At 40.0% G+C, this 12,657-nt stretch overlaps 1 protein-coding gene across 1 annotated transcript in view; it reads right to left on the reverse strand.

Annotated features, from left to right (window-relative positions):
- Nucleotides 1-12,657, reverse strand: part of CSMD1 (CUB and Sushi multiple domains 1) — a 1,651,174-nt gene that overhangs the window by 227,622 nt on the left and 1,410,895 nt on the right. The window contains exons 39-41 of the mRNA XM_045010124.1: nucleotides 9,923-10,041; nucleotides 2,152-2,221; nucleotides 1,544-1,660 (exon numbers count right to left, since the gene is read on the reverse strand). Of these exons, the coding sequence (XP_044866059.1) occupies nucleotides 1,544-1,660; nucleotides 2,152-2,221; nucleotides 9,923-10,041 (306 nt within the window). The remainder of the gene's footprint in view (nucleotides 1-1,543; nucleotides 1,661-2,151; nucleotides 2,222-9,922; nucleotides 10,042-12,657) is intronic.

Below are 12,657 nucleotides of genomic sequence, written 5' to 3' on the forward strand. Positions count from 1 at the left end.
GCCAAAGAGGAGTTTGAAGAACGGCTAGCCAAAAACTCCAAAGGTAATAACATGTTTTTTAAGTACATCAGAAGCAGGAAGCCTGCTAAACAACCAGTGGGGCCCCTTGACAATCAAAATTCAAAAGGAGTGCTTAAAGATGATAAAGTCATTGCGGAGAAACTAAATGGATTCTTTGCTTCAGTCTTCACGGCTGAGGATGTTAGGGAGATTCCCAAACCTGAGCTGGCTTTTGTAGGTGACAAATCTGAGGAACTGTCACAGATTGAAGTGTCACTAGAGGAGGTTTTGGAATTAATTGATAAACTCAACATTAACAAGTCACCGGGACCAGATGGCATTCACCCAAGAGTTCTGAAAGAACTCAAATGTGAAGTTGCTGAACTATTAACTAAGGTTTGTAACCTGTCCTTTAAATCGGCTTCGGTACACAATGACTGGAAGTTAGCTAATGTAACCTTGGAATCTGTCAAGTATCAGAGGGGTAGCCGTGTTAGTCTGGTTCTGTAGAAGCAGCAAAGAATCCTGTGGCACCTTATAGACTAACAGACGTTTTGCAGCATGAGCTTTCGTGGGTGAATACCCACTTCTTCAGATGACTAACACGGCTACCCCTCTGATACTTGACACCATGCAAGGCACTGCATTTAGCCGTATGGAGTGGAAATCCATCAACCTCTTGCATCTGAAGAAGTGGGTATTCACCCACGAAAGCTCATGCTGCAAAACGTCTGTTAGTCTATAAGGTGCCACAGGATTCTTTGCTGCTTGGAATCTGTAGCACCCACTGACCAATTGTTGTAGAAGGGTACTGATTGGCCAGCATTTGCTAGCTCCCAGGATTTAACTTGAAGCGGGGACCATGCAGAGTCTCTTTTGTCTCCATTCCAGCAGCCCCACACTCAACTAGGAATCCAGCCTGACAGATGCTGTGGGTCTAGCTGTTTGCCTGTTTGGGGATCAGGAAGGATTTTTTTCTTCTATGAGCCAATTGGCAGAGGACCAGGGAGTCTTCTGCCTTCCATGTAGCACCCTCAAGACACAGTATATGTATGAAAGTGGTTGTTACTTAACTGAGGTACTTGGTTGAGTTCTTAATTTGTCACAACTTGCTGACTGTTTCCAGTGCAGTTAAAAGGATAAAATGAATGGCTCCCAGGGATTTGGTGGTGGGCCTTGGGCTCATGGGATAGGGTGAGACCTTGTGGCCCTTGTGGGCTGAGGTCAGACTTTGTGGCCCTCAGAGGCCAAGGTCCCCACGCTGCTGCACCCTCTGTCCTCCTCACAGTGGGGATGGTGGTGGTAGTAGGACTCACAGCAAGCTTCTGGGAGCCTACCCCAAGTTATTGGTTATATGGTAGAGCCCAGTAATCGCCACACTGGAACCAATAAAATGTTTGATATAGGAGAGTAGGGGTGATGGGTGTGTAGCACCCTTCCCTGTATTTAAGTTTTAATAAAAGTTGTGGCCTGCTGCTTAAAATACATACATGTGTCTGTCCTCATTTCTCTGTTGTGTCCACATTAATGTATGATTACTTACCGTATCCAACAGGCAATAAGATCTTCCATGTGCAATCTAAGTTACTAGGGTAATTTCCAGGAAAACCTGGGCTCAGGATCACTCCACCCATATTTGTCAGTGTTCCACCACACTTAGCTATTAAGCAGAAAATTAAAGTCAGTCTCTGTTTTAATAATAATAATAAATACTTTGAACTACATTACCCAACAGCTATACCCCCCACACCCTCTTTAAACAGAATGTGATTCCAAAGATCCAATATATAGTATAAACAAAAAAGTCATGTAATGTGAGGAAGGAGAGGAAGCAGCCTTTATGCTGGTCCGCTTATAGCTCCCACATTTATGTTACAAATATCTTTTAACATCAAGAACAGCTTTTGCTGATCTGATAAAGAAATTTAAAGTCATACTCTGAGTAGGTATCCAGAAAAGGAATATATTTTAAGAGCAGATGTGGAAAATGAGAAAGAAGTTCTGACTAAATTGTGAAGAGCTAAAGAAATGAAGGAGGCATATCATTCACAGAGGGGAGTTAGCATATTACTGCATCTCTCTTTCCAAAGCCAATAGTTTCTTATGCCTGTGTTAGTCATAACATCATACTTATAAAATATGCAGTCATACCAATGCAGAGGGGAGATGGATAGTTCCAACGGCGAACTGTTCCAGGCATACAAGAAATATGAGAACGGCCCTGTTTGGAAAAAAAAAACTAAATCAAAATGCACACATTCATTACGGAGACTTTTGTAGTACAATGATTGTAATTGCCGTGTGTGTGTGTATGTGTGTACACGACTCCCCATTGGTGATTGAATGTAATGATTTTAAAAAGGAAATACTGACGTGCTGATAATAAAAGTTTGATAATTTTTCTACACTAATATTTTCTAATTAAGGTGGGGGAAAGCCTTCAGCAATAATTAGATTTATTTTAAAACATGGGAAATAATTCTTGATTCACATTCTAAAGAAAAAAAATATTATCAGATCAACAGTTTTGCTGTAAGTTGTAGTATAGCTTTGCAGAGCAAGACAAAGTGAAGTTCTCATTTGGTTCATCAGAGGTGACTCAATTTGAAATAGAAAATGTTCAATATGATTAAGGGAAGTTATTTCTGTTGTCTAATTTCCCATACCACATTATATTGTGAGTTAATGGTTTGTCCTGTGCAAAGGGGAGCATGTTATTTTGGTACTCCTGGAGCAGAGAAGGAGATTGGGATCTTGCAGTGGTCTCTCCATTGCTCCATGCAGGTGTAAGATGTACTTGGTCTACACCAGAAGTGGGCAAACTACAACCTGTGGGCCACATCCGGCCTGCAGGACCATCCTGCCCAGTCTTTGAGCTCCCAGCTGGGGAGGCTAGCCCCCGGCTCCTCCCCCACTGTCCCCCCTCTCCTGCAGCCATGCCGTGTGGGCAGTGCTCTGGGAGGCGAGGTTGCGCGCTCCTGCTGAGCAGCGTGGCACCGTGTCTGGCTCTGGCCGGGCAGCACGGCTGCCAGACATGCTGCTCTGAGCGGCATGGTAAGGGGGTGGGGGCCGGGGGGGTTGGATAAGGGGCAGAGGTTCCTGGGGGACAGTCAGGAGATAGGGAGCAGGGGGCAGTTGGATGGTGTGGAGGTTCTGGGGGTGGATGGGGGAGGGGTTGGATAAGTGTGGGAGTCCTGGGGGTCCTGTCAGGGGGCAGGGATATGGATAGGGGTCAGGGGATGGGGAACAGGGGAGGTTGGATAGGTGTAGGGTCCCGGGGGGCCTGTCAAGGGGCAGGGGTGTGGATAGGGGTCAGGGGACTTGGAGCAGGGGGGTCGGATAGGGGGCTGAGGTGGGCAGTCCTGGGAGAGAGTGTTAGGGGACAAGGGGCAGGGCGGGTGGATGTGTGGGGGGTTCTGAGAGGGGCAGTCAGGGGGTGGGAGGTGGGAGGGGTCAGACAGGGGGCGGAGGCCAAGCTGTTTAGGGAGGCACAGCCTTTCCGGCCCAGCCCTCCATACAGTTTTGCAACCCCAATGTGGCCCTCAGGCCAAAAAGTTTGCCTACCCCGGTCAACACCCGTTGCAGCGTAAATGTACCAGAACATCCATCATGTGCTGTCAGCTGTGATATGGGTATCTAACACACAGTGGTAACAAAGGGGCACCTCATGCACCATTAATATCTTGCATGATTGCACAAGCTGGCCCACACTATTCTGAAAAATTACCTATTGGTGATGGTAAAAAGTTCCTGGTCACTGGACTACTATTGTTTATAGTATTACATAAATCAACTGTTGATCAAAGAATTATATGTTCTTGGTTAAATTAACTCTGATCAGTAAGAGCCTTTTTCCTCTATGAACATATAAAGGTCTTTCTCCTTCAGAAAAAAAATAAGTTTCTTATTTTTAATTCTTAATGAAGATATTTTGCAAGATCAATAGCAAATAGCAAAGTCAGAATCCACAATACAAAGTACCACTAATTAGGCTGGTCTGAGAACTTTGATTTCACAAAGCATTTCAGGGTTTTAATTCCCCACCCCTTGAATTGGAATGAAAATGAGACTTTTTGATGGGATGGGGAAAGAAGGAGCAACAAGAAATTCTCTCTATAGTCCAGTAGTTAGAGCACTAGCCTGGAACACAGCCCAGCCAGGCTCAAGTTCTTATGCTATCTGAATTGGAGTGATCTGGATTGGAAAAACTCTGCTCTCTTTCATATATCCTGGACAGGAGACCTTAACATAAATTTAATCAAAACCAATATGTTTTCATGAAACAGCAGCCCTACCAATAATATATTTAACGGTGTTAATTTACAGTAAAATGCAAAGAAGTGAGAAATTAAGGTGGGTAATCACTTAGAATTAAAGCTATTTATTTTTACCAGAATTATTCTCCTGCAGTGACTCAGAGCATTTATTCTCACTCTTAAGTTGTTTTTCAAAGTTTTTATCATCATTTTCAAAGAATGATCAAAAATATCTGAAAAGAAAATCTGTGATTCCCGATAAATGAGCCTCATCTTTGGTTGGGATGCCTCAAGTACTACACTGCAAAACCACAGTTCTCAGCAGTAAACCAGGAAATCACAGAATCATGAAACTGCTGAATCAATAAATGAGAAAACCACTTCAATACTTGTGTTGCTTCAAGCATATGAGTAATCCTGTCCATATTCAGCAAAGCACTTGCGCATGTGCTTAAATGTGAGCATAAAGTTAAATCCCATTAATGTTGAAGTTTTAGTACTTTTCTGAATCAGGGTCTAGGAGCCAGATTTTCAAAGGTATTTAGGTTTCTAAAATTGCAGATAGGTGCTAAAAGCACCTAAATCCCATTAACTTCAGTTGGATTTAGGCATCTATCCTGATTAGATGCATTTGTAAAGTCCCAGGTATCTATTTGCATCTTTAGGCACCTAAAAAACTTTGCAAAAGTATACATTTAAGAAGACAGAATGTCAACCATTCTTACAAGATGAGGGATTCTGTCCTGGGAAGCAGTGACTCTGAAAAAGGTTTGGGAGTTGTGGTGGACAATCAGCTAAATGTGAGCTCCCAGTGTAACGCTGTGGCCAAAAGAGCTATTGCAATCCTGGGATGCATAAACAGGGGAATTTTGAGTAGGTGTAGAGAGGTTAATTATTTTACCTCTGCATTCGGCTCTGGTGAGAGCACTGCTGGAATACTGTGTCTAGCTCTGGAGCCCACTATTCAAGAAGGATGTTGAGAAATTTGAGAGGATTCAGGGAGGAGCCAAGAGAATGACTACTGGATTAGAAAACGTGACTTGCAGGGACAGACTCAAGAGCTCAATCTCTTTAGCTTAATAACAAGAAGGTTAAGAGGTGACTTGATCACAGTCTATAAGTATCTATATGGGGGACAACTCTTTAAAAATAGGCTCTTCAATCTAGCAGAGAAAAGTAAAACATGATCCAATGGCTCAAAGTTGAAGACAGCAAACTTCAGATTGGAAAGGAGATACCGATTTTTAATGGTGAGAGTAATTAACTATTGCAACAATTTACCAAGGATTGTGGTGGATTCTCCATCACTGGCAATTTTTAAATCAAGGGTGGATGTTTTTTTCTAAAAGTTATGTTTTAGGAATTATTTTGGGGAAATACTATGGATTGTGTCATAAAGGAGTCAGACTAGATTATCACAATGGTCAGTTTCAGCCTTAGAATCTATTAAATATGGCCTTTCATGCATAAAACAGGCTGCCTGTCCCCAGATAACTTCTTGAAGTGAAGAAAATTCCCTATTCATTCTGGGACATTACTGATCTTTACTCTACCAGTAGATTTGCAAAGGTAAACACAAAAAATACTGTACAGGTTTTGTAAAAGTGATGCATGAACAATAAATTTATCTCTTAATGATGAAACTAATAGAATAATCAGTTTTACTGATCCAGGGTTATAATCTTCTATTAAATTTAGCATAAAATCCTGGTGAGTTTAATGTTAATTCTCCTTATAGATCAACAGAAGGTTCTGGTTTAAATTATTAATTTTAGTTTAACCCTAAATGGAAATGTATAAATCTATATTTTAAATAAAGACCATAGCTCAAAAGGAGGAAGAAAGTTTTTGGAATACTAGTTTAGGAGTTTCTCCTAAGTACTCAGGAACTCAGGTATATTTCACCATTATTTTCTTAGTACACAGAAACCTTGATGTATGTAACTATTTGGTGTCTGTGTATGTATACGTATGTGCATGTACACACACACAAACACACACTGTCCTTTTTAAATAGCTTTAATGTTTAATTTTGCCCATCCTAGCACCTCTGAATAAGGAAAAGAGAGGATCCTGTTCCTTTGCAAATGGATCTACTCTAGTGTGGCGGTCAGCCCAGTGTGCCCCCTTTCAGTCAGTTGTGGCACCACATGTGAGCCCCTTCTCACTTCCCTTCACCTATGTTATAAACAAGTCCAGACTGACGATTTTTAATCAAAGGGCACTCCCCTTCCAAGGGCATCATACAAATGACAGCTATAAGAACAAGTAGAAGCTCACTCAGATACACCCAGGGACATTTGTTGCCTTTGACTTAGTCCAATTAACCATTTCTGGTTCTTTCCTTCGGGAGATTCTTCTTTCCTGCATCAGAAAACAGTGTCTGGTCCAGGAACCTTTCTCAGTTCCTCCCCAGGAACCTTTTCAGTCCCTCCTTAAACAGGAATTTCCAGTTCTCCTCTTTGGAATTAGTCTGTATTAGTTAGTTCCACGCTTTCTCCTTACCCAGGAGTCTCCCGAGCTCTTTCTTCTGGAGCTAAATTGTGGACTACCCTGCTCTGGGGCCCTTTACCTTTTACTTAATTAGTCTTCAGGCCGCTCAGCAGGCCAGCCTTTCTCTGCTGGTATGTCCTGGCGTCTGCTCTGTTTTGAGATGGGCAGCAGCCTTTATGCTAGTCCCCTACACTTATCCTCGGGACTGCTTCCTCTCTCCCAGTGTCTTCCAGGCCCTCCTATGTATAATCAGATCTTTCAACCTCTTAAAGGGCTATGCCATGTGATGATTAGGCCCCACTATCCTTGAGAGATAGACTGCCCACTCACATATGGTGTTATGGATGCTGCCAATGTTAGGGTGATCAGAGGGAATGGAGAAGGGCAGGCAAGAAGAAGGGGCATGAACCCCACCTTCCTGCATTTCATACTGGCCACCACAGGTGACCAGTGGTAACCAAGCCCAAGGATGGTGCAGAGGATGACCTCTGCTTCTTCAGGCATTGTATCTGACTGAGACACAATGACTCCAGGAGCTGCCACAAGAGAAGGGAAACTCCACTCTACCCCCTTTTGTAATGGAAAAACTGTGCCTTCCCAGAAATGGAAGGACCCTGAACTAACAGCAAAAAAAAATGGCACTGAGAGTCAGATCTGGCGTCTATAGTCATTTAACTTTTCTTTGTTCCATTTTACCCAAATGTATAAACAATATAATAGTTACTAAAGTGGTGTTTTGTACTAATGGAACCTGAGGATTAATTAATTTATTAAAGGTTGCAAAGCATTCCGAGAGTCTCAGATGAAAGGTAACAAAGAAAGAATGTGCAAAGTATATGTTAAAGAACACTATGTGTTTGAAAAGTTTCAGAGGGGTAGCCGTGTTAGTCTGGATTTGTAAAAGCAGCAAAGAGTCCAGTGGCACCTTATAGGCTAAGAGACGCAGGGTTATAATCCCGTATTGGAGCATGAGCTTTCGTGGGTGAATACCCACTTCGTCGGATGCATGCGTTGCATGTGTTTGCAGTACTTCAGTGAAATTTGCTATTTTGTTTACAAAAATATGAATTTCTCAGACTGTCTTGAGACTATATAGAGTAGGAAAGTTTTTGGTTTTTAATTATTTTTCTAGCAATTTATTTGAATTATACTGTAAACTCGTTATTTTACATTTAGAAACAAACTAGAACTCACTGAAAAATATGATGAGGGACAGGGAAATAGTTTTTTTCCAGTTTTCCTCAAAAAATTCCTCCCTCCTCCAATATATTTTTTTCAATACTAAAACCAAAACCCATTTTTAATTTAAAAATAAGCAGTTTTCAGTAAAGATTTTTACTCAATAATTTAAGTTTTTAGGTTTTTCATTGAAAAAAATGAACATTTATTCAAACATTCCATGAAAATATTTGCTTTTTCATCTAAAATATTTTAAAATCATTGAACTAGCTCTAGAACAAACCACTTCACATCCTCAGCCCATCCCCACCACCACACACAATTCTGATTTCTGCAATAGATAAGTTTGTAATACGACTGAGAACTAACAATTATCTCTGCACTTAACAAGTACATTCAGGAAGCAATCATATGGGCTGTAAAAGCACTTTTGAAGAATGAACAAAAGCTATATTGTCTCTGTTCCATAAGTCCACTCCACAACACAATTCCACTGCTTTAAATCCCCCCTTCTTGGGCCACACATTTCCTTTCACAGCTTTAGAATTACTTTTCATATGCAACTGCGGGTAGTTGGTGTGCGCTCCATTGCTTTTCTTTTAAAGCCTAATGAAAACCAAATTAAACCTGACAGATGTGAATAATATGCCTGAAGAATTAGGGACAGATCTACAGTTGATTTAAATTGACATAGCTCCATTGGCTCCATGGAGCACCTTTTAAAACTCTGGCCAATTATGCCTTTTAGCAGCTTTATTTTTTTTAAGTGTTTTGAACCCAATTCAGTTCAAGCAATTGTCCTAGCTGAGTTACAAGTCCATTGCTTGTATCTGACTGAGAAAGACAAGCTGAGATGCAAAAAAATGTAAATGCTCTGTTGGGGCAGAATCAGTACATTGTAATAGAGATTTCAACAGTTCTGAAAAGTGTTGAGATCTTTCCTATAGGATTCTGCAGGAGAAGACCTTAAGCAGCTATTGTATGCATCCTGGAAAGTGTTACAGTATATGGAGGCAACCCTGTTTCCAAAGTAAAGGTTGAGTTGAGTTCTGAATTTATATGGAAATAAGACGGTCAAAAAATAAATGTGTAACTAGGGGAGAATATAGCATGGTATTGTAAAGGAACTTCTGATTATGAAATCCCTGGTCACCATAACAGGACAATTGCAACAGAGCAAACCAAAGCCACAAACTGGAGGAAAGAAGTGAATTAACCACAACAGACTTTTTTCAGCCTCAGAGAGAGGGATATAAATAGATTATTCATACTTAGGTTTCACATACCTCATTTCCTAATCAATATAGCTCTTAATTATGAAGATGTAATTGTATTTTCCTAATACTGTATTTATTGATTTGCATTTGTTTGCCTTACTAAGAAAAATAATTAGGAACCAGAAGAGTAACTACACATTAGAATCCATTAAGACAAGGAAATAAACTTTAGTCTGGGATTCACATGTTACCTGTCACAGGCAAAAAAGTGTTTGCAACCGGCAAATAGCTTGTTTACTATCGGAGACTAAACTAGTGTCTGCATGGTAAACATCTCCAATATGTGCATTCCTGTGTCATAGTTCTTTCCTTTAGATTTTTTTTCAATACATTTAATGTTCATGAAAGATGGCACTGGAAACTGACCTATTTCTCAGCAGAACATGAATATCACTGAGATTCATACTATATATTCCCATCAATGTGCCTCAAATTTCACTTAGAGGAACCACTTCTAGAAGTGAGAGAATGCAGTTCGGTCTCCATGTCCTTTTAATCATCTGTCTCTCTGCTAACACTGCCAGTCTGATGACAAATGTATTCACTGGAGTACAAATGTTAGCTATTGCTGTGTTTACCTATCCATCCTAAATGGTTTCTAGCTACTAGCTGCTGAGGAATCATTACTCTTAGACAACAGTCTTTAGTTAAAATCTATAATTTTGTATTACAATCTATAACACACACTATCTTCTGAAGAAAAAAAGAAATGAGTACCTGTAACGTGTATCCTGGCTCACATTGAAAAGACAAAACATCATTCACCATATATCTATCTCCCATTTTGATTCCATTGCTAGGAAGTATTGGTTCTGGACAAGCAGCTAGGCCTACAGCTGAAAAATGTAAATACAAAGATTGAAAAGATATAGGTAAGTGAATGAAAACTCTTCTCTCCTCTGTTTGAGTTCTTCACAGTATTTCAGAAAACAGACTGTAACAAATGAGTTAAAAATCACATTTCATTTATTTAATATTAAACTTAACTGTGCTTAAAATGTTCAATCTATCTTTAAAGTGCTCAGAATTTTCATGCAACATCCAAATGGCAATATTTATATGCAAAGATTCTAATGTGTACCGCATGAACATTCTTTGCTATGGGATTATTAGATACACTCTTCAACTAAAAGTTATCAATTACTTTAAATTATAAGCTATACTGTCTTTGGAGACTTTCTTCAATCCTTCTGCTTTCTGGAAAGAGGAAAAAAATATAAACAGAACTGGTTAAGCAACACCGTCTACCTCAGATGAGATGAAGATCTAAAAAAAATTTCAGAATAACAAATAATTAGTGTTCATCACTAGGAGGTCATCAGTCAACAAATTCCACTGCAGTCCTATACAAAAGCTGAAAGAGAGATTGAAAGGAATTGATGAAATTTGAGTGTTCCAGATGACATCAAAATTGTTCCACCACAATCTAGTCAATAATCTTCACCAATACAGGATGCTTAGAGTCATAATGATAATCAGTAGATCAGTAACCTTGAAAGATGCAGAGGACATGTCTAAACTGCCACTCATTTGAGAGAAAATATTGTTCTTCCTCTGGGAAACTAAGAATCTAAAATAATAGGCCCAGTATCTCCCAACTTGATTTCACTAACCATAAGGGCATGTGTCTGATGACACAATGAAGCTCCCCCAGCATATTCAGAACCTCAGTCCTGTTTGTTCCTTTCACACACAAATCTGTTACCAAGAAACAATTAAGAGTTAACTAGATTGGCTACCTAAGCAAAGTAGATTTAAAACAAACAAGCAAAACCAACACCTTTTTACAGGAAGTAAAACGCGACTTCCCACATAGAGGCAGCTTGGAGCACTTCGAACAGCTCAGCATAGCTTAAGACTTAATGGAAGCTGTAGGGAGTATAAAGAAACAATTTATCTTTGCCTTTCAAAGCCAGTCTTTTGTGCTGTCCACTGAGCCACTGAATCCTAGAATTGTAGGACTGGAAGGGATCTCTATCTAGTTCAGTACCCTGCACTCATAGCAGGACTAAGTATTATCTAGACCATCCCTGACAGGTGTTTGTTTAACTTGCTCTGAAAAATATTCAATGATGGAGATTCCACAACCTCCTAGGTAATATATTCCAGTGCTTAACTACCTGATAGTTAGGAAGCTTTTTCTGATGTTGAACCTAAACCGTCCTTGCTGCAATTTAAGCCCATTGCTCCTTGTTTTATCCTCAGACATTAACAAGAACAATTTTTCTCCCTCCTGCTTGTAACAATCTATCTTGCACTTGAAAACTGTTATGTCCCCTCTTAGTCTTCTCCAGACTAAACAAACCCATTTTTTTCAGTCTTCCATCAAAGGTCATGTTTTCTAGACCTTTAATCATTTTTGTTGCCCTTCTCTGGACTTTCTCCCATTTGTCCACATCTTTCCTGAAATGTGGTGCCCAAAACTGGACACAATACTCCAGTTTAGGGCTTATCAGCATGGAGTAGAGCAGAAGAATTATTTCTCATGTTTTGTTTACAACACTTCTGCTAATACATCCCAGAATGATGTTTGCTTTTTTTTCAACAGTGTTACACTGTTCATTCATATTTAGCTTGTGATCCACTATGAACCCCAGATCTCTTTCTGCAACAGTTCTGAGTACACAGTCATTTTCGCTTTTGTATGTTTGCAACTAATTGTTCCTTTCTAAATTGAGAACTTTGCATTTGTCCTTACTGAATTTCATTCTATTTACTTCAGACCATTTCTCCAGTTTGTCCAGATCATTTTGAATTTTAATCCTATCCTCCAAAGCACTTGCAACACCTCCCAGCTTGATATCATCCATAAACTTTATAAGTGTACACTCTCTGTCATTATCTAAACCATTGATGAAGATATTGAACAGAACTGGACTCAGAACTGATCCTTGCAGGACCCCACTCATTATGCCCTTCCATCATGACTGTGAACCAGTGATAACAACACTCTGGGAATGGTTTTTCCAACCAGTTATGCACCCACCCTCCAGAAGCTCTATCTAGGTTCTATTTCCCTGGCTTGTTTATGAGAAGGTTATGTGAGACAGTATCAAAAGTGTTACAAAAGTCAAGATATACCACATCTACCACTTTCCCTTTATCCACAAGGCTTGTTACTCTGCCAAAGGAAACTATTAGGTTGGTTTGACATCATTTGTTCTTGACAAATCCATGCTGACTGTTAGTTATCACCTTATTTCTCCTAAGTGTTTGTATACTGATTGCTTAATTATTTGTGCCATTATTTTTCCAGGTACTGAAGTTAAGCTGATTGGTCTGTAAATCCCTGAGTTGTCCTTATTTCCCTTTTTATAGTTTGGCACTATATTTGCCCTTTTCCAGTCCTCTGGAATCTCTCTGGTCTTCCATGACTTTTCATACATAATCGCTAATGGCTCAGATATCTCCTCAGTCATCTCCTTGAGTATTCTAGGATGTATTTAATCAGG

The sequence above is a fragment of the Mauremys mutica genome, chromosome 3 (genome assembly GCF_020497125.1).
Source record: "Mauremys mutica isolate MM-2020 ecotype Southern chromosome 3, ASM2049712v1, whole genome shotgun sequence".
Taxonomy (NCBI): Eukaryota; Metazoa; Chordata; order Testudines; family Geoemydidae; genus Mauremys; species Mauremys mutica.